This window comes from Neltuma alba, unplaced genomic scaffold, assembly GCF_004799145.2.
Source record: "Neltuma alba isolate B1F8T4 unplaced genomic scaffold, ASM479914v2 tig00013032_pilon, whole genome shotgun sequence".
Classification (NCBI taxonomy): Eukaryota; Viridiplantae; Streptophyta; class Magnoliopsida; order Fabales; family Fabaceae; genus Neltuma; species Neltuma alba.
The window spans coordinates 72,813-92,081 of record NW_021637379.1 but is presented as its reverse complement, the minus strand read 5'-3'; the positions used below and the strand labels follow the sequence as shown (position 1 = coordinate 92,081).

The 19,269-nt window shown below is 35.0% G+C and overlaps 2 protein-coding genes across 2 annotated transcripts; both read left to right on the top strand.

Moving 5' to 3' along the window:
* Window positions 1-3,839: 3,839 nt before the first annotated feature.
* Window positions 3,840-16,628, top strand: LOC114733825 (protein fluG). Its single transcript, XM_028921327.1, has 18 exons — window positions 3,840-4,054; window positions 5,137-5,388; window positions 5,709-5,776; window positions 5,868-5,983; window positions 6,058-6,163; window positions 6,657-6,813; window positions 6,911-7,006; window positions 7,425-7,473; window positions 8,416-8,675; window positions 10,017-10,189; window positions 10,585-10,705; window positions 11,483-11,535; window positions 11,627-11,756; window positions 13,007-13,152; window positions 13,383-13,571; window positions 14,271-14,503; window positions 15,358-15,503; window positions 16,275-16,628. The coding sequence occupies exons 1-18, from the start codon at window positions 3,893-3,895 to the stop codon at window positions 16,335-16,337; spliced, it is 2,520 nt and encodes an 839-aa protein (XP_028777160.1). The 5' UTR covers window positions 3,840-3,892; the 3' UTR covers window positions 16,338-16,628.
* A 1,435-nt stretch (window positions 16,629-18,063) lies between these two features.
* On the top strand, window positions 18,064-19,172 carry LOC114733839 (expansin-A9-like). The gene is made up of 3 exons (XM_028921340.1): window positions 18,064-18,271; window positions 18,462-18,777; window positions 18,863-19,172. The coding sequence occupies exons 1-3, from the start codon at window positions 18,064-18,066 to the stop codon at window positions 19,170-19,172; spliced, it is 834 nt and encodes a 277-aa protein (XP_028777173.1).
* The last annotated feature ends 97 nt before the right edge of the window (window positions 19,173-19,269 follow it).

Genomic DNA, 19,269 nt, shown 5'->3' with positions numbered 1-19,269 from the left:
AATAATCCGACGGTGTCGAGATGGATTTTGTATTTAAGACAAAAAGAAAATAAAAAAAGTTGTCGAAAAGTTGTTGAAGAGTCCTATTTAAAAAAGTTTTTTTTTTCCACTTAAAATGATTTGAATTGAACGTAACTCGTTTTTCAGCGAGTGCGATTCCATTGAAAATGAGTTGCTAATCCTTAAACAAATTTCAAATACTTTTAACCAACAAATATTTTAATGAGAATTTTTTTCAACAGTTTTCTCAAATCTTAAATATAATGCTACATTCCATTTTGTCTTCCAAATATATAATTTTTTTTTAGAAATATTCTCGTTGATTAAACATATAAATATTTTCATCACGAGATTATTATAATGGCAAAATTAAATAAGCTATTTTAGGAAAATTAATACACACTAATTTAACTAATTTTTTAAAATATTTTGTTAAGGATAGAATGTATAAAAACACATGCAGAGGCTACACTCGCATCCGTACATTATTTTCTCTTTATTTTTTAAAACCCACTCTCTGTATTTGTTTTTCCTCTTATCTTCACTGCAGTTGCTGTTTTTTTTGTTTTGTTTTTTGTTTTACCAATACAACACGATTAGTGGAGGCTATATTATAAAGCTAGGTTAGTATGCAACCTAAGCAAGGCATTCCTTCATAGAGGAGGCCAGATCAGGGCTCCAAAAGTTGCATTGACCAAACTCTGCATAGCCGCATATGGTTGGTTGTTGAGCTTTAAATAACTGGGCGGTATTAGTCGCTTTCAATCGCTCGGTTTGATTGTCAAATTTGTAAAGAGAGAAAGAAAGGAGAGATTTGACAATTATTTATAAATATGCAGGGAGAAAAACTTTAACAAGCATAAATAAAAAAAGTTGTCAGTTTGGTTTTTGGTATACGAAAATGTATTAGGCAGAGTGATCAGAGATAACGTTAAAGATGACTTCTTTTCCCATAATTCTTCCATTCCCCGAACTGTAAGGTTTTTAACTTTTGTTTTACTTTTTTTTTCCTACTAAAATATATGTATTTTCTTATTGGAGGTAATTCTATTCAAGACACTGTTGGGTACTAAATGTAGACATTTCTTCCAATAGAGATTCGAATCTCAATTCGTCATGTTGTGAGGGACTAAATCTTTTCGGTAGGTCCAACTCCTGTTGGTTTTTTGTTTAGCAGTTTTAATTTTTCAAGTATAGTTCTGACGAGATTTACACTTGGCCTTTGTTAGTTTCTGTCTGGGGCTTGGCCCTGCTTCTTTCTTGAGCCAATTTGCCGGCCTTGCTCTTTTTGCCGGTGAGTTTTGGTTTTTTCTGGCAAGTCTTGCTATTTTTATCTAGTCAGATGAACCTCTGGAATTGTTTGTTTTCCTAAAGACGGAAACATGAACTGGCTTATGGGGAACCACTTTCCATTTTTCGAAAGTCAAGGGCCTACTCATCGTTTAGGCGCGTTCTATTCAATTTATCTTTTATCAACCGTTAATCAGCCCCATCGATGGGCCAGATTAATTTAGTAAATATTTTTAGTTATGGTTTATTTTCTATATTCATGGAAATATTTAATGATATGTATATCAATATTGGAATGGAATTCATGTAGTTTGGTCTTACGTTGTGAATAGATTTAATTATGATTAAATTTGGTTTGCAAAAATTATGGTTAAATTTGAACGGTAGATAATTTGGCATTTTGATTTTGCGATATATACTTTAGTCGTGCGCCTAATAAAATCGTATTCACATCAGGCAGGAGAATGGGAAATTAAACCAAATTTCATATTTTAAACAACTAAAATTCTGTTATAATTCAAATCCATCCAAGAAAATAAAATAATTATCATTAAGTCTTAACAATAAGTGAACAGTTGTTAACTTATTATTTGCTACCATCTTCAGTGCTTAATACAGAAGCTAGATAACTAATTTAAAGAAATTAAAGAAACTAGTTAAATAATTATTAGTAAGTCATAATAGCAAGTGAACAGTTGTTAACTTATTATTTATTATTATCTCCGGTATTTAATATAAAAACTAGATAACTAATTCAGTGAGATTAAAAAAATTAGTTATTTGTAATAAATGTGCATTGATTTTCTCAAATTATTCTCGTTCAATCATATACATTGAAATTACACTTAGATGAAAATACCTTATAATTAATAGGAATTTTTTAAAAACACATTATAAACTTAGGACTTTTTGATAATTTTAACTTAGGACTTCATAGCAATTCTTCCCAAGAAAACTAGCTTAATATTTTAATAATTGATTTTATATTGAACCTGTGAATTATAGGTTAATTAGTATACTACTACCTCTTATCCTAATTATAAGAACTAGTTGAAGAATTAATTTAATTTTAAATATAAGACTCAAATATATTTTATTTTTCACATTTATTCATTTTTTTTAAAAGTAGTTCATATGTTAACCGTACATGTTAAAATATTTTTACTATAATATACATGACTAATAAAAATATTTTAGTTAAAGAAATATCAATTATTATAAATAATTAATTTAACTAATTTTTCTAATATTCTTAAATTTAGTTATTTATCTTTTATATTAAGTATTAATTAAAGCATGAGTATTTCAATTAACTGCGAATGCTGCTTAAATTTTGGTTCGTTGATATTGACAACTCCTTATAAATGCACTGTCTCTGTCACAACAGATCAATCGGAATTTACATGAGGAAAATAAACAGCGGAAGACGATCCTTCCACAAGCTTCTGCTTTCCACCCGACGCTCCTATAAGGAGCCACGTGTCCCGTGACAGCAACAGTGTCCACCCCGCCGCTCTGAAAATTAAGGGTTTGTTTAGAATGGTATTGGATAAAACTGATTTCTAACACAACTGACTTTTATAACTGAGATTAGAAATAGTCAGTTAGGATATGTTTGGATAGTTACTTTTAAAAAGTCAGTTGAAAAAGTTGAAAGTTGTTTGGATGATTAATAAAAAAATTAGTTTAGCTATAAATGACTAAAAAGATGTGGATTTATTAAACAGTAGTGTTTGATATTTTATGTTTTTAATGTGATAATATTTAAAAAAATACCTAAAATTATTATGATAAAATAAAAATAGTTTATTTGTGAGATTATAAAATAGAAATATTTGTTACCAAGATAATTAAACATATATAATGGATAAATATGAATATAAATTAAAATTTATTTGTTCTCTAGTTTGGGATTTTATTAGTGTTTGTCTCAGGTTTTAATTCTTTTTCTACTAAAATTTCTTTTGGAGCCACTGCAGTTCCCTGTTCCTGCTATGGTGGATGAAATTGAGAAAGCGGGTGAGGCTGACAGAGAGAGAAGCTTGGAAAAGGCTTGAAGGCACCTTCCTCAATGCTCTGAAAGTTACAAATTGAGCATTGGAACGCAGCGGTAGTTTGGCTCAAAAGTTAGCTGGCATCTTAATCTATCCAAACAGCAGTTTGAATCCCAAAAAACCTTAAATCTCAGTTTCACATTTTCCTATGAGCTTTTACCCTCCAAACGGAAATCCAAACATGGCCTAAGACAATAGACCAAGTCAGCAAAATGCGCCGGATATTCAAAATCAAAATTTTCAAGTGGAATGTGAGATATACGGAACGTAATAAAAGCAATGTAATAGTAATAAATACGTGAAGTTATCCATTTCTTTCCGTCTCCGATGGCGGCCAACCAATGACGAATATATGGGACTGTAGTTCACGTGGCTTGACTTCAAGTAACTCGACACGCGCGTGTATGTAATATGGAGATGTATAAGTGTGCGTGTCCATATGTACATGAATATACTACAGATAACTAGAAGAGAGAGTGGGACGAGCTCTATCAAGAAAAAACGGAAAGGGGGAGGCGGTTTTTCTTCAACAGTCAAACGCAGAAGATATGGACTTTGCAGAACTGAGAAGAGCTGTAGAGGAGGTCGAGCTCATCGACGCTCACGCTCACAACATAGTTGAGCTGAACTCCAACTTCGCTTTCATCCATGCCTTCTCTGAAGCCTACGGGGATGCCGTTTCTTTCGCACCCCACTCTATATCCTACAAGGTACTTCTTCCTCACTCTCTTCTCCTTGTTCGCTACCACCGTCGCCATTTGCTCTAAGCTCATGCTCCGGATCTGACCGGTTTAGCTTTCACATTGTCAAATCTGATAAGAAGGAAAAAAAATCCTCAAATGATTTATTTGAGTGATAATACGAGTTGACTTTCTAAAGGAACAGAGGGCTCCTTTCATTAATTCCCCTGTTCCATTAAAAACAATTCGCTTCTGAATCAGTTGTTATCATAGGCGAACCACAATCATTATACGAAACAACTGAAATGATCGACCTCGAACAATTATGGATGATAATTTTTTATTCTGCTATTCTCGAGCGTGACCCTCTTAAAATGAAAACTTGAATCATCTGTGTACTGTCAGTCAATTACGTATTTCCCTACCAGCTTGCACGATGTTGAGTACATATGTAAAACAGATAGCTGTAAATAGCATGTTACATTCCAGTTGGTTTTTTGGTTTTGACATTGGGATGTCAACGTGATTGTAATTGCTTGAAAGTGTGGGCGGCACAAGGATTTCTTTACAATTTCCTTTCCTCTTATTGAGAACATAGCTATGCAATCGTGATATCAAGCTAATCAAACCAAAAGACGTAGTAAACTGATGACCTGAGGTTGGGACTTTCTTGCCAGAGATAAATGATATTTGGAAGTGTGGTTGAAGGAAAAAGGATCAAGAAACAAAGCTTTAGCATGTTCTGTAAATTTATTGGAAGTAATTACTGAATTATGCTATGATTTCTGCTTTCACTTCGCTGCATCAACTCCTGTTGAGCCATGCTTCAGGATTTCTAGCATGTTACTGTATTTTATGGTGTTTCAAATAGAAACTCAAACCCACTCATGAGTACCCAGAATAATGATTGATTTCATTCAATGGAATATGTTGCATGAAGTATTTACCAATCTCTTGTCAAATTGATGCCATGCAGCATCTGTGGTTTAATTCCCAGTTCTACCTCACAATCTATATGTGCTAAAGTCAAGTGTTATTGAATGCAATTTGCTCGAGAATTTTCAAATTATTCTGTTTGACATATGATTTGTGTTCAAATTATGCAATGACAGAGAAGTGTAAGAGAAATTGCTGAACTCTATGGATGCCAATGTTCTTTGCAAAGTGTTGAAGAATATCGAAGAGTTTCTGGATTGCAATCCATCTGTTCTAAGTGCTTCAAAGCTGCAAAAATCTCCGCCATACTCATTGACGATGGGTTAGAATTGGATAAAAAGCATGATTTAAAGTGGCACGAGAGTTTGACACCTCTTGTTGGTAGAATCTTAAGAGTTGAACGGTTGGCCGAGAAAATTCTTGATGAAGTGAGAAACTTAGATTTCCATTTTTGATCCGAAATTGCATAACTGTTGGGCATCTTATGTTGTTTTTAGGCACTATATTGTTCTTTATTTGTGTTGCTGTTGGTACCGTGCAAGGAGCATTGTGAAACAGCAATTTTGTTAGCGAATTACTCTCACAGATTCGTTCATTCCAGATACATGAAATATTGAAATTTGGTTTCATCCTTTGTTTGTATTCCATTCTTGTATCTGTGATTGCAGTCATACTATTTGTCGCTAAGCCATAGGCCAATGTTCTGTTTGGTATTGACTTCATGGCTTTCTAACTCATGTTGCTTTAGGTGTTGCCACATGGATCTCATTGGACATTGGATAAGTTCACTGAAGCATTTGTCTCAAAGTTGAAATCATATCCTTTGCATATCAATTTCTTTTCTTAATTGGTATATAGTTGCGAAATTATTCACTGGTTTAACTGGACTCCTTAGCATTTTTGTTACGGTTGCTAGTGAAATCTTTGGATTGAAAAGCATTGCTGCATATCGTAGCGGTCTTGAAATCAATACAAAAGTGACCAACAAGGATGCAGAGAAGGGTCTCAATGAAGTGCTAATTGGTAAGTAGAGTATATGAATTGGTTTCAGTTTAACGTAACGCTGGATAGTCTTAGCTGTAATTCCTTATTTTCAGCTGGGAAGCCGTTCCGTATAACAAACAAGAACCTTATTGATTACATCTTCTTGCAAAGCTTGGAAGTTGCTCAGTCTTATGACTTGCCAATGCAGATACACACAGGGTAATGGATAATTCTTAAATTGTCTGATGCGCTTCTACATGTGCTATGATTGCTAGCTAAATATTTTTGGGGGAATGGATGAGCTTTAAAAACTGGTAGCTTTTTGAGGTTTCCAAATAATTACTTCTAAGTAAGTATGAACTGAGTTAATTAAAATTTCTTGTAAATAACTAGAGTTCAGTTAATAAGGGTTCTTGCACTGTCTTGCATTTGGCAGTACGTCATTAATGTTGTGGAAATGCAGTGGTCCATGCCTGGTCCACTACTAGGATTTACCAAAAATCTTGTTTACGTCAAAGTTGCAGTTTCCTCTGTTATTTACTGCTTCTCTGTTAATATCATATTGAACATCCCTGCGAGTCAAGTGGGATGGGAGAACCAATCCACTTGAATACCCTATTAAGCACCCATACTACTAAATTGAGATTAGGTCTCTCAATCAATATACCTTTCACTTTTACGTAATATGCTATTTATTGATTTTTGTTTGTAGCTTTGGAGATACAGATCTAGATATGCGACTATCCAATCCTCTTCATCTCCGTGCAGTTCTTGAGGACAAGAGATATTCCAAGTGCCGTATAGTTCTTTTACATGCATCCTATCCATTCTCCAGGGAAGCATCATATCTTGCCTCTGTTTACTCCCAGGTAAATGTTAGATGACTCAGTAAATTATATTAGCATATACCTAATTTGGGTACCAGGTTCCTTGGCCTTGAGGATAATATACAGTTTTTTCCTTCAGGTGTACCTCGATTTTGGGTTGGCAATTCCAAAGCTTAGTGTTCATGGAATGATATCTTCAGTTAAAGAGCTATTGGAGCTGGCTCCAATAAATAAGGTGACAATATACAAAGTTCAAAAAATAATATGAAAGTACTGTGCCATGGACGTAGAAAATAAGTGTTGCCATGCACTGGTAGGAAACAAATTTCACGTGCGACACATGGAGCTAGTGTTAGAAGTTTATACTACATAATCTATAGTATGTAGCTTCAATTATTATAACTCTTAACTTTTATGTTAATTTGTCTGAGTATGGAGTGAGAAAGCAATGCTTTCTTTCTTTGCTGCTTGCGTTTTTCACCCTCTTTTTACCTTGTAAAAACTTCTTTACTTCTAAAATTGAAACTTCAACTTTTTAATACTGGCTATGTTATTACACACGCTGAACTGGCACGAACGTGTTAATATGGCATGTGGAGTTGTATTTTATGTCTGTGCTGGTGAATTTAATGTCTTGCGTGAATAATTTGCAGGTGATGTTCAGTACTGATGGCTATGCATTTCCTGAAACATTCTACTTAGGTTGGTTAGCATCATTAACATTTATTCTTTATGTACACAGTTACTAGAACAATTGTTTTGTTTTAACCACTTTTTTATTTAGCGCCATCTAGCATTGTTTTGCCAAGATGCCTGTTGACTGCTTTCCTGCCACAACATTTATCCTGATTCTTGGAATATTTCTTGACTCCTCAGAATATTATGGTCCCTGCATACATAAATGAGGACCAGAGGTTTGAAAAGGAGACATATGCTGGTGGCTTACTTACAGATTGAGAACTGAATTAATGTCTTATTAGTGAAAAGGTGGAGGACATACAGAGGTGCTGTGCCCATGAATCAACCACTAGAATCCTACGAGATAAATTAATTAAAGAGATATAACAAGTATTAGAGGATATCTTAGAAAATCAGAGAGCTAAAAATGAAAAACTTGGTCCTATGAGATCTGGACATGATGTCAAGGAGAGTTGAGCCTAGTGACTGCAATCACTAGGACTCCCCCTCTTCAAGTTTGAGGAGGAGTAGATGTTAACCCCATCTCCAAGCTCTTTAAACTTACCCAATTAAGGAAGTCCTTGGTCAGAACAGGTCATCAGCTATTTGGCATTTGCAATATGGTTGGACTGTTGGAGCGTAATTGACTTCAAGTAAACCGGAATCAAATTTTTGAGTCAGAATGTTAGTCAGTAAGATGTGCTAGATAAAATAGTGCATAGTCATGAAATATACCCTTTGCTGTGTGTAGTGGTGCTGTCCAAAAAAATATGGCCCATTCACAAGCTAGGAACATTGCTAACTTACATGTAATATGCTGCCTATTTATACATGCAAAAGCAAATTAGATCTCCTTCATATTTCATCTGAATAATATTATGCATATAACCAACAATCTCGGCCCTGCCACAATACTTGATTGCAAAGCATAGTTGATTGAAATAAACTTAAAATTTAATTTTACAGGTGCAAAGAAGTCTCGTGAAGTTGTTTTCTCTGTTTTACGGGATGCATGCATTGATGGTGATCTCTCAATTCCTGAGGCTGTGGAAGCCGCTAACGACATCTTTGCACGAAATGCAATCCACTTTTACAAGATTAAATCAGCTACTGGTACTATCACTTCACGCAACATCCTGTCCCAAAAGTCAAATATTGCCTTAGAGGCTGAATTGTCACTTGTTCGTCTCATGTGGGTTGATATTTCTGGACAGCATAGATGCCGTGTGAGTTTACGTCAGCCTATTTCTATCCTCTTCTTGTTCCTGTCCTACATGGGGACCTTTCATTTGGGAACTTGAGGAGAAAGTTGCATATGTTTACTTGTTGAATTAGAAAGGTAGATATTGTAATATGAGAAAGAAATTCATGATTATATTAGCAATTGGAAAAAATTGATAAGGAAAGTCAACTGTTCAAGGTCCTCATAACTAGGTTTATACCACTTGTTTGTTCCGTCTGGTTTAAGAGTGAAAATTCCTGTTTTCGATAATTGGGAGGAAAGTAAAGTCATCTAACTATCCTTAAGAAAAAGTTTGCCATAATTTAGCATCATGGTGTCACATGTCAGCTCTGCTATTGCCTGTTTAAGCGATTCTAACATTTCCTGAAATAGATGTCTTCTCGGACAAGTAAGTATCTAAAATATTCTTCCTTAAGCTACATCTGTGATAAATTGTACAAGTAATCATTGAAAAAGGAAGAATTCTTGAATTTTTGCATGATGAGGGAAATAAGGCATTTGAATAAACATTTTAAAAGTAAATTGCTTATAAAATTGAAACCACAGTTCATGTTCACATTAATGTGGGACCAGAATCTCAAAAGAAAATTGCAGCACATCCTTAATGTAGAACGAGAATCTTTTAAGAAAAGTGCAGCAATTTTTCTTTTCCTTCTTATTCCCTTCATGAATAAGTAATCATGTGTTCACCTAATCAGTGACTTTGAGGGTAGATTGATGCAGTTCCTTAAAGTGGGTAACAGCCACATAGCTAGTAGTGAGAGTAAGAAGAATTTTAAATATTAGATACTATCATGATCTTAGGGAAATTCTTCTAGAGACATGGCCCTACTAATAAAGTGTCCTTCCTCTGGATTTTGATTTCCAATAGCTTCCAGTGAATTTCATGTCCAGCTCTTTTTATGCTTATATACTCAACAATAAAATACAAGTAGCACATAATAATTTTTAGCACAATATTGTGATGGCTATCACACTATCAGGGATTATTTGAAATTTTCTTCAAAAAAAATAAATCAAAATATATTCATGATTAAAGAAGCAAATTAAGAAACGTGATGAATTCTCATTGCTGTGCAATAGTAGTGGTGAACATGCACAATCGATGCTAGGATCATCAACGAGCAGAATTTGTGTTCATGATAGTCGCTACATTCTCATTGTTTCATCATGCTTTCCCTTTTTATCACTCACATCAGAATGAATAGTATCTGTTATAGTATTTGGGAACTTGTTTTCAAGATCTGCTGAAGTTTAGTTTTGACTTTGCTTGGAACTTCTATTATTTGTGCTATTCATGAGATGCTGCCAATTTTTGTTTCAGGTTGTTCCGGGAAAGCGTTTCAATGATGTCGTTAAGGAGCATGGGGTTGGTTTGGCAAGCGGCGTTGTAGCAGTACCTTCTTATCTTGATACAACAGTAGAAGGGTCTGGTTTGACTGCAGTCGGTGAAGTAACCATAATGCCTGATTTGTCTACAAAAAGCAGAATTCCTTGGTACTCCGTTTCTTTCTTGATGGGATTTTTTTATATTTTATAGTCAACTGGTACTTGCAAATTGTGTTTAGTTTCGAATTTTTCACCCAAAATTGTGCCTTTTTTTTTTAATATTTATATCTGATATTTATTTTGAAAGTCTAAGATAATGAAATTCGCAATGCAAAAGTAACATTTTTGCAAATAGAGGCAGTAATATGATAATGACAAGTATTTTGAGTTCAACCATGGGTCTTTATTCTTTTCTATCGATACATTGGTTTCTTTGGCCAACTTTTGATACATTAGTTGAAGAATAACATTCAAAGAGCCGGCAACTCGTGATATGCACAGTTATTTTGCGTTGAGCATATACAATTGAATTATTAAACTGATGCAACTCTCTTCTGTGACAGGAGCAAGCAAGAGGAAATGGTTTTGTGTAATTTGCAAACTAAAGGAGGTGAAGCATGGGAATATTGCCCAAGGGAGGCCTTAAGAAGAGTGTTAAAGATTCTGAAACATGAATTTGACTTGGTATGGTTTAAATCTTGTCTTAATTGTGATGTGGAGCCATCAAAATGAGATGGCCTATTTAACCTGCAAATTTGTTGAATCGAGTTGAGACTTCTTTAGAAATATTTTTGAGTATGATCTTATGAATCCAACACATTTATCCTGTAAGTTAAACGGCCAGCAAGGGAGCTAGGTGAATAAACTTAGTATTGGCTCTCGAGTTTTGAATAAGTATAGAAGTTCCCTCCTTTAGACAATGTTCAAGTATCTACGTGGTTTTGAATATAATGACATTGGTAATTTATTAAGACGTGTTTTTGGTAGTCGTTCTTTATTTACTTATTGTTCTTTTGATTTTATATATTACTAATTAAATAATACTTTGTTTAAATTTTATTGTAAAAGATACTGATGTGCATGGCAGAGAAGGAGATATTAGTGTTGATGGCGACACTACATGCACAAGATGAGATTCAAATACTGTTGAGGTTTAAGACATTAGAATGACCTAAGATATTTGAACATATTTTTTCCCTTTTAAAAAAAAAAATGGTGATAAACATTGGAAGCTTAAACGGTGGAAGACGTATTAATTTTTGAACTTTTTAATGTTTTTTGGTGAGTTAAGAGGGTTGGTCCACTTAACCCGTGTGAGCCGGGTTTGATTTTCAACCCACTAAATTAAGGTGAGTTAAATGAGTTAGCCTGTTTAACTTGCAAGCCATGAAAGGTTGGTTTGTTTAACTCACTTGGCCCATTTTACGGACTGCTGTTTAATGTTTGAACCTATGTTTCCAGGTAGTGAATACGGGGTTTGAGAATGAATTTTATCTCTTGAAGAGTGTAACTAGGTACTAAAATTATACTCTTTTCTGATTAATGATTGAATTATACCATCACAGTTGATTAAATAAGTGAATTAAAACAAACAAAACTTTACAGGGAAGGGAAAGAAGAATGGGTGCCGATTGACTCGACTCATTACTCCTCCACGTCAGCATTCGATGCGACATCCCCCGTATTTCAGGAAGTCATTGCTGCTCTTCATTCCTTGGGTATTTTAGTGGAACAGGTAAAAGGAATTTACAGCATCATCTATTACATATGTAGATACGATGAAAACCTTTTGTTGTATGAGTCTGAGTGTTGCATTTCAATCTAAAGCGTCTAGCTTATGATTTGAAGTATGTATCTAGTTCATTATTTATTGAAAAGTTATCGAGGGAAGAGGAAGGAAATTTGAGTTTACCTGCTCACATTTACAACGAACAGTTCCATTCAACTTTTGTTTGTTGGAGCACGAATAAGTTTTAAATGTAAAATCACTTCTTGTCCTTGCGATCTATATTGGCCACTTTCTAAACATCAGGTAAATGAATTTTCTCTGAATCCTGAGTCAAGTATAATATAGTGATGTGGGACAGGAACCGAAAGATTATAAGATAGCGAAACTCTTAAGTCAGGTCATCATATCAATGAATTTATCATAAAAATGAGGGCAAGATGTGCTGGAGGCCTATGTACGGAACCTAAAGGAGAAATGCTGGTGATACCTGGTATCTTAGTCCTTCTAGGATATCTTGATATGGTGTTATACATCCCTAACATCAAATGCCTTTATGCAAATTTCGAATTAAATTCTAAACATCCCAATTATCCAATTACTGACCCTAACTTCTGAATATTATATCATTGAATGATAAAATAAATAACAACTCTATCATTTCAATTAACATCTCTGATTGTCTTCCATTTTTGACTAAACTGTAATCATGTCATTTTGCACGCATCTTGAATCAAGTCCTGGTTTCTATTCTTGCCCTTTTCATGTCGCATCTATACTGTAAGTTGTATATGCAGAAAGAGGATATAGATATTGAATTTCCTCTTACCATGCATTTAGGTTGGTCAAGCTTCTTCATCGGCTTCACTCCACATGTCGCATTATTCCAAGTTACATTATTATATATTTGCTAATAAAAAAGTTGACTGTGCGAAAGCCCCAACTTCACTTGGCCTTTTGTAGCAGGCCTTACAATATCTTCGTACAATGGTTAAGATCCTAAGATACCTCCAAACTAAATATCCACATTGCTGAACCAATGCCTCCTACTCCGTCTAAAACATGGAGCATGTTAGATTACTGTGCCTAACCAAGGTTCTGGTCTTCTGGGAAGGATTGTCATCATACGGCATGTGCCAAATCAATGCTTAAATTGTCCTTTGGTTGGTTCTTGTAGGTCTCCTGCAATTTCCTCTCCTGAGGTTGTAATCAATGGCCCTTGATCTTCTAATTATTTTCTTTCTTTCTATGTATTGAAGGTACATGCAGAAGCTGGAAAAGGTCAGTTTGAAGTGATTCTGAGCTATTCGACCTGTACTGAAGCTGCGGATCAGTTAATCTACACTCGTGAGGTTATCAAGTCAATTGCAAGAAAGCATGGGCTGTTGGCAACTTTTATGCCAAAGTAAGAGTGGAAATTCTATATGAGAAACTATAATCATCTTGCCGCTCTATTTTGGAGGGCGTTGAATTTTAATGTTAAAGCAAAGGGGCTAGAGACAGGCCCTCTACTTCAGCCTTTTTATTTATGTAATAAATACCTACAGCCATTGAACTGTCTTTGGTTGCTTCAAGTGAATAATGAGTAATATATATTTTGCGTGCGCATGACATTGTTCTTTTGTGATATTGAAGGTTCTTTTTGGATGACATTGGCTCTGGAGCTCACGTGCATCTTAGCCTGTCACAGAATGGTCAAAATGCATTTATGGCATCGGATACATCGTCTAAATATGGAATATCGGCTATAGGAAAGAAATTCATGGCAGGAGTTCTACATCACATTTCTTCAATTTGTGCATTTATAGCACCTCATCCTAACAGGTTGCTCTTCCTAATAGCAGTCCATCATTATCTTATCATGATTATTTTTGAAATTTCAGTACGGTCATAATTTTGCTATCTCTTATTACATGGTTGATTAAGAACTAGAAAAGATGATCAGATTGTTGGAAGTGGGCCCAATTGTAGACAGTCTAATCCTCTGTAACTTGCATGTGGACCATGAAAGTGGAAAAACAGAATATGACTAAAACGTGATACTGCTGAAGTGGGGACTTGAGCCTGTGAACTTTCAGATTCCATGCCACTTGTTACAGAGATGAAGCTTATAATGATTTATTTGATCATGTGTACTAATCATAGAAAATTGGCGCCTTCTCTATCCTTCTTTAGGACTCCATTGGTCTTTATTTGTAAAGGTTAGTTTGATTTATGATGAGTAATTACTTGGAAATCTGTTCGGAAATTCAAAATATGAATTATCCTTCAGGAATGTGGAAGTTATCTTAAGTTACATGCTTTCGAATAGTCGTCGCAGTTTATTTGTATGATGTGTATGTAGGAATTTTTATTGACCACATTTTTCTCAAAAATAAACCAGCAAAAAGGGAACCAACCAAGGGGGGAAATGTCAATCTCTGTTGGTTGCAATGTCTACTCTTTATCCCTGTGTATTTAAAATCGTGTTGCATGGACTGTCTCATCCTGCATCATTGCTCAATCAATCGTTGTTCCTTGTAGTTACCAACGTCTACAACCCAATACATGGAGCGGTGCATTCAAATGCTGGGGAAATGAAAATAAAGAAGCCCCACTGCGAGCCGCATCTCCGCCTGGAATTCCTGGTGGTCAAGTGAGTAACTTTGAGATTAAATCATTCGATGCTACTGCGAACCCACATCTAGGCTTGGCCGCCATAGTTGCTGCTGGAATTGATGGGCTTCGTAGGCATCTTTCTCTTCCTGAACCTGTTGGTAAGATCATTTGGTCTTTAATCATGCATGGTGTGACTAGAATATTTTTCGCAAGTTTTAATTATCATCAAAAAAAGTTGTTGACTGACTGACACTGAAATATTTTGGGTAATCAAAGAAGCATCTTTGAGATGGGGTTTTTTCAGTGTGCATGTAATTGTCTTGTGACTAGTATCTAATAGAAGGCGGGCATATCTCATATCTTTTGCTTATAGATTGTTGTTTGACTCTGGTAGGAAGGTTGGATTTCTAGGGTACCCAAGTTACATAATGTTATTTTCTCTAGCTTCCCGAAGTCAATAAATGTAGTTAAAGAAAGGTGAAAACTATTCAATTTTCTTTCTACAACTTAATTATTGCAGTGCACTGATAGCCTTTACAATCCTACCAGTAGAGCAATGATTTTGCCATCATCATTTTTGCATCTTTCTCTCGTCCAATGATTTTTCTTTCTATTTTCATTTGTTTTATCGTTTGGGTCAATTACATTTGCATCCTTTTGAATCAATTATTCTTGTTTTTGTAAAAAGAATTTAAACCGACAAAAAGAGGGAGAGTAGACAGGACAACTGCGTCTAGACCTACTGTACATTTGTTTGTGCTATCTGCTCTACAACTGTATCAAGTGTTGTATCCTTGTTTTCTGAGTGTCATAGATATTTACAGTAACGGGTACCACTAGGGCACAAGTGATGTGCACAATAAACTGAATGTTATTTAAATCTACCGAATGTCATTCTCCCCCACACCCCGCCCCCCAAAAAAAAAAAAAAAAAGATTCTGGATCAATTTGTCATTATTCTGTTTCTCGTTAATTTGCTGAATTACCTACCCCAATACTTTGCGTGTACCAGATACAGATCCAGAGGGCTATGCAGAAAAACTTCAGAGGCTGCCGATTACACTTTCTGAATCTCTGGAGGCTCTTGATAAAGATGATGACATCTTTAAGGAATTCATTGGTGAAAAGCTGCTGACTGCAATAAAAGCAGTTCGAAGGGTACGTACAAGGGGTTTACTTGCTTCTTAATTAATAGCTAGTAAATCCATATGCTACTTCCTATCCTTAATATAAGAGCTAGTTGACTAATTTGAGTATATTAATGAAATTAGTTAAGTTAGTTATTTGTAATAAATAGGTGTTGTCTTTCTTAAAATATCCTTGCCAATCAAGTGTATTGGTTAGAACTACTATTACAAGGACTACCTTAGAAAAAAATAGATAAATATAATAGACAAAATAGATTGGTCTTATATTTAAGACCAAGATAAAAGTCAAACCAACTCTTATGAAGAACCGGAGGTAGTAATATAGAATATAGTGACGGATAATTTTTAAGCGGTTGCCCTTCCTGATTAAATTCTTTGGTCTTTAACGTGGGCGTCTTTGCTTCTTTGCATCTCTATTTGACTTTTAAGAAGACTTCTCTGCTGCCCTCAATGTCTTGGAAGCGAATATGCTGCTTTTCATGTGTTATGGTTCTAAAAGTTCTTGCTCCTGATGGGGCATTTTCTATTTGTCACATAAGTCTTAAATTTAAGTTTTATAAGATAAAATAAAAAAGGATATTACCTGCAGTTTAAGTCTGTGGGCAGCAGATTATGCAATCAATTTGTCTCCATGTCCTTAATTTTCTGTACTACATAACTGTAAAGAGTTTAATCATACTTCAGTTGCTCTTGATATGTATAAAGCGGAAAAAAGAGTCTCAAGATTATAGTAGTTAAACTGTAGCTAGTTATAATGGGCGATGTGATTTTTCATGTGCAGGCTGAAATTAATTATTTCTCAGAGCACGAGGACGCTTATAAGAATCTCATACACATATATTGAATCAGTCTGATGCGGGTGTCAAGCTGGAGTATTATTTTGACCACAAAAAAAAAAGGTAGAGTATTAGACTTCGGTGATTTCATCACATTGAATAAAGTATCAGTGCTTCCGACTTTTGTGGTCCAAAACCAAGATAGTGATACTGTCAGGGGCAAGTGAGAAATCGTTGCTTTCGTTCTTCGGCTTGTATCAATAGTTTTCCTTTTGTGTTGTGGACTCGGCCAACTTCTCATAATACATTGAAAAATAATGGGTAAGTTAATAATAACAAATTATCTTTTATCTAGTAAAGCTCCGTGAACTATATTTATTTGTTAATTTGTGCTCAAATTTTAAATATATCATTTTTACTACCTCAAGATAAAATGTATTATTAATGCTCAAGAAAATTAATCTAGTCTACCTCAATTTTAAGTTTGATATAAATATATATATATTTTGTTTGGACCAAGTCTTTATTGTTTCATTGGTTAAATTTAATTTGTAGACTTCATGAAATTTCTTTTATAAGAATGAACGGGTATTAAAATAGTCTTAAATGAAATGAACAAGGCTTCATAAAATTCATGTAATTTTATAAATTAAAATGATTTTTTTTTTAAATTTTACACTTTAAGGATGAATGACTATAATGAATTACAATATGAGGACTAAATTTAATAAAATAAACTGCGGAAACCTAATTTAAATTTGAGATTTTTTTCCATCTAATTTAAAATTGAGATGAACTATAGGAGCTAGTGAATTAGTTTTCTTAATAGTTTTTAACATTTTTATGCAATGAAGTGTATTGTTCACGATTTGTGAATCACATTTTTATGTTGATATGATATTGATATTGGTATTGATATTGATTCTTTTCCTGTATTGAAAAGGATAAAGTGCTTAGTTAAACAAATGCTACTTGACCTTATATACTTCCAACATATATTCACATGCAACTTTATCCTCACGTCACTCAATGGAATTTTGATTGCGAAGGAGTATTTTTTTTAATTTTTATTTATTAGAATTTCTCATTGGAGAGTGTAAGTATCGATATCTATATTCATCTATTCGATCTGACCTATTCGAACTGCTATTGATTAAATCGTTGCTTACATTTTCGTGATGAACCGTCCTTGTTTACATTTTATTGTTGAAACACTTTGTCACGAAATTTTAGAATTTCATGACGAAATTTTTTGTTCCAAACTCTTATTTATAAGCTTTTATCCACACTCTTATCTGGAGAACTCTTAAGGGATGGTTTTAGAAATGATTCATTATGATTATTTTAAATTCAAACTTAAGATTGTTCTCATCTTGCGATAAATTTAACCGTTATAACGACGTCGTGCATAAGAAAGTTATTCCGCACAATCCTGGAAATAAAACGATTGATGGTTTGTTCATAGTTGATGGCAACCTGTATTCTACTATTCTATGAATTGCTAAGGTTGGTAAAAGAGAAGAGAGCGAGTGGCTCTTGTGATTTTGGCAAGGAGGGGCAGAGAGAAAAAAGCTGGAACAGTCAGAACGACACACTAAATTCACCAACCCAAATAACCAACGTACCTAAATCTGCGTTCGCATATATTCTTCCTCACACCATGCATGATTTTCTACGCAGAAAATCTGTATCGAAGCATCAAAATTCACGAACCAGAGAGAGATTCCTCAAAGTAAAACGAAGACCCCACCCTAAAGGCCGTGCCAATATCTCTTAAATTTATAAGGTCACAACATGGCATTGCCTTTGCGAACCCTCTTGGCCTCATTTATGCTCTTTCTCATTATCATTGCTCTCTGGCTTCCTCACGTTCATGCAGACGCTAATCCCTCTCAACACGTAGGAGGGGGCACTAGGATTGCTCTTTCCCAGCCACGTTTTGTGCCCAGTCCTTGGAGGCAAGCTCATGCCACTTTCTATGAAGGAGGCTCCGGAACGTATGGTATATTTTTTTAACATCGCTAATAAGTATTAAGTATTTAAATCATGTACATATGGGATCTTTAAAATTATATTTAATAATTAACCTCTTCAAGCTTATGCATTTAAATCATGTATATATGGGATCGTTAAAATTATATTTAATAATTAACCTCTTCAAGCTTTTGACATTATTGAGAACAACATGGCAGGAGGAGCATGTGGGTACGAGGATGTAGAGAAAGAAGGATATGGACTTCAGACAGCAGCATTAAGCCAAGTTCTGTACAAGGATGGACTCACATGTGGTGCATGCTACGAAATCCGATGCGTGAATTCACCATGGTGTAAGCACATAAAACCTTCCATTTTCGTGACGGCCACCGATTATTGCCCTCCCAATTTCAACCTCGCAAGTGACAATGGAGGATGGTGCAACCCGCCCGGCGAGCACTTCGACTTGGCCAAGCCTGCTTATCTCGATATCGCCGAGTACCAAGGTGGCATTGTCCCCATCAACTACCGCAGGTGATTACATTAACATGTGGATATTCCTTGTCGTTGCTTTAGATAATTAGGCAAGATTGTGATTGAAAATGAATTGGAAATGCAGGGTAGCATGCAAGAGGCAAGGAGGCATTCGGTTCAGCATAACTGGGAATCCTTATTTTTATTTGGTGTCATTGTCGAATGTTGGAGGAGCAGGGGATGTGGTGGGCGTGAAGGTGAAGGGAAGTAAGAAGGTGAAATGGACAGTTATGAGCAGGAATTGGGGTCAGAAGTGGCAGACAAATGCCATGTTACTGGGAGAGTCTTTGAGCTTCCGAGTTAGAACAAGTGATGGAAGGTGTTCCACTTCGTGGCACGTCACTCCTGAGAATTGGCAGTTTGGGATGACCTACCAAGGAAAAAACTTCAAGTGAATTCACTCCAATATCCCACCTTTCTCAACCACGGGCCTTTGTTTGTACATAATTGTTATATTTTCAAGTATGTAGGTAGCTACTTTAAGGCTGCGCA

Bases quoted from the DNA above. Each gene is read 5' to 3' on its own strand.
- LOC114733825 (XM_028921327.1), top strand. From the start codon at position 3,893: ATGGACTTTGCAGAACTGAGAAGAGCTGTAGAGGAGGTCGAGCTCATC. The intron at 6,164-6,656 runs GTAATGGATAAT...TTTTGTTTGTAG, and splicing joins CCAATGCAGATACACACAGG to CTTTGGAGATACAGATCTAG. The intron at 8,676-10,016 runs GTGAGTTTACGT...TTTTTGTTTCAG, and splicing joins CTGGACAGCATAGATGCCGT to GTTGTTCCGGGAAAGCGTTT.
- LOC114733839 (XM_028921340.1), top strand. From the start codon at position 18,064: ATGGCATTGCCTTTGCGAACCCTCTTGGCCTCATTTATGCTCTTTCTC. The intron at 18,272-18,461 runs GTATATTTTTTT...ACAACATGGCAG, and splicing joins AGGAGGCTCCGGAACGTATG to GAGGAGCATGTGGGTACGAG. The intron at 18,778-18,862 runs GTGATTACATTA...TTGGAAATGCAG, and splicing joins GTCCCCATCAACTACCGCAG to GGTAGCATGCAAGAGGCAAG.